At 50.6% G+C, this 2,500-nt stretch overlaps 1 protein-coding gene across 1 annotated transcript in view; it reads right to left on the bottom strand.

The window, feature by feature from the left end:
• Positions 1-2,500, bottom strand: part of LOC118214643 (CUB and sushi domain-containing protein 1-like) — a 247,803-nt gene that overhangs the window by 37,123 nt on the left and 208,180 nt on the right. Inside the window, 1 exon segment of the mRNA XM_035394776.1 lies at positions 1,290-1,436. Coding sequence (XP_035250667.1) covers positions 1,290-1,436 — 147 coding nt within the window.

Raw genomic sequence — 2,500 nt, 5'->3', positions numbered from 1 at the left:
ACAAGAGGAAGCAGGTGGAGGTGTAACGTCGCCAGGTTGAGTGTTAGAGGAAGCAGGTGGAGGTGTAACGTCCCCAGGTTGAGTGTTAGAGGAAGCAGGTGGAGGTGTAACGTCCCCAGGTTGAGTGTTAGAGGAAGCAGGTGGAGGTGTAAGGTTGCCAGGTTGAGTGTTAGAGGGAGCAGGTGGAGGTGTAAGGTCCCCAGGTTGAGTGTTAGAGGAAGCAGGTGGAGGTGTAAGGTCCCCAGGTTGAGTGTTAGAGGAAGCAGGTGGAGGTGTAAGGTTGCCAGGTTGAGTGTTAGAGGAAGCAGGTGGAGGTGTAACGTCCCCAGGTTGAGTGTTAGAGGAAGCAGGTGGAGGTGTAAGGTCCCCAGGTTGAGTGTTAGAGGAAGCAGGTGGAGGTGTAAGGTCCCCAGGTTGAGTGTTAGAGGAAGCAGGTAGAGGTGTAAGGTCCCCAGGTTGAGCGTTAGAGGAAGCAGGTGGAGGTGTAAGGTCCCCAGGTTGAGTGTTAGAGGAAGCAGGTGGAGGTGTAAGGTCCCCAGGTTGAGTGTTAGAGGAAGCAGGTGGAGGTGTAACGTCCCCAGGTTGAGTGTTAGAGGAAGCAGGTGGAGGTGTAACGTCCCCAGGTTGAGTGTTAGAGGAAGCAGGTGGAGGTGTAAGGTTGCCAGGTTGAGTGTTAGAGGAAGCAGGTGGAGGTGTAACGTCCCCAGGTTGAGTGTTGTGAGAAAGCCTGTCTGTGGTACCGGAGAAAGAACGTGTTCCTCTGTGAAACCTGTGCCACAGCTTTCAGGCCAACAGGTGAAGATTTTGTCTTCTGGTCAAATTTTGGAACTGTCACTTTACGACGGGAGATCAGGGGAGCATAAAAAGCCAGATGGCCGTGGTGTAGGCGTGTGGGAGAAATGTTTGGCACGGTGGAAAGAAATATTGAGAATAGAAAGGTGCTGCATATTCATTGCTGTTCCCAGATTCAGGCATAGATCTCAATCAACTTCTTTTAAAATTCTTTTAAAACAGGCCAAAAACTGGTGTTGCTGTACACTTTAAAGCAAACTGAGGGGAGCAGACCTTCCTCAGCTGACCAAACGGTAGCCAATGAGGAAGATCAGAAAGAATTTAAACTGGACGGTGCATTGAGGCCATGTCAGTGTCTGAGGAGACTATGGAGTCTATAGGTATGTGTGATATTAACTCTATTCAAGAGCTTCGAATATTAAAAAAGAACATGTTTGATTTCCTCATTTGCATAACACTTGTGATGTCCCATTGTGATGTCACAGGCGGCCGCTGACCTGAGTAGCGAATCCGGAAGGCCTTGTGGCCGGAGGCGTGGTCTGAGGTCCAGTGCAGGAGGACGCTATTGGAGGAGCTGGTGACGCTGAGGGGGGCGGAGTAGTTCCCGCTCAGCGTGGCGAGCAGCGGGCTCTGGCGGGAGGGGCCTGCGGGGCACAGGGGCACAACCTCAGCCAATCACACGCACACAGGGGCACAACCTCAGCCAATCACACGCACCCTGCGATGTCCCAGCCAATCACTGACCACACGTATGCCATGATTAATCATATGAAATGTGTACTATACTATGGACTACTGGTGATCCCTGTCAGCAGTCATTACATCTTTACCTCAAGTCTGTCTATCTATGTATTTATCTATACTCATCTATCGATCTATCTATTCATCACTTACTCAAACTATGAGACCCATAGCCAAGCTACACAGAGATGACCACACGCACGCACACACACACACACACACAGACCACACACACACAGACACGCACGCACACACACACCACACAAACACAGACACACACACACACAGACACACACAGACACACACACACACACACACACACACCACACAAACACAGACACACACACACACACACACACACACACACAGACACACACAGACACACACAGACACACACACACACACAGACACAGACACACACACAGACACACACAGACACACACACACACAGACACACACACAGACACACACAGACACACACACACACACACACAGACACACACACACACAGACACACACACAGACACACACAGACACACACACACACACACACACACACACACAAACACAGACAAGACACACACAGACACACAGACACAGACACAGACACACACACACACACACACACACACAGACACACACACACACACACACAGACACACACACACACACACACACACAGACACACACAGACACACACACACACACACACACACACAGAGACACACACACAGACACACACACACACACACACACACCACACAAACACAGACACACACAGACACACACACACGCACACACACCACACAAACACAGACACACACACACACACACACACACCACACAAACACAGACACACACAGACACACACACACGCACACACACCACACCACACACACACACACACACACACACACACACAGACACACACACACACACACACACACACACACACACAGACACACAC

This window comes from Anguilla anguilla, chromosome 1 (assembly GCF_013347855.1).
Source record: "Anguilla anguilla isolate fAngAng1 chromosome 1, fAngAng1.pri, whole genome shotgun sequence".
NCBI classification, from domain to species: Eukaryota; Metazoa; Chordata; class Actinopteri; order Anguilliformes; family Anguillidae; genus Anguilla; species Anguilla anguilla.
This window is presented reverse-complemented; position numbering and strand designations above follow the sequence as displayed.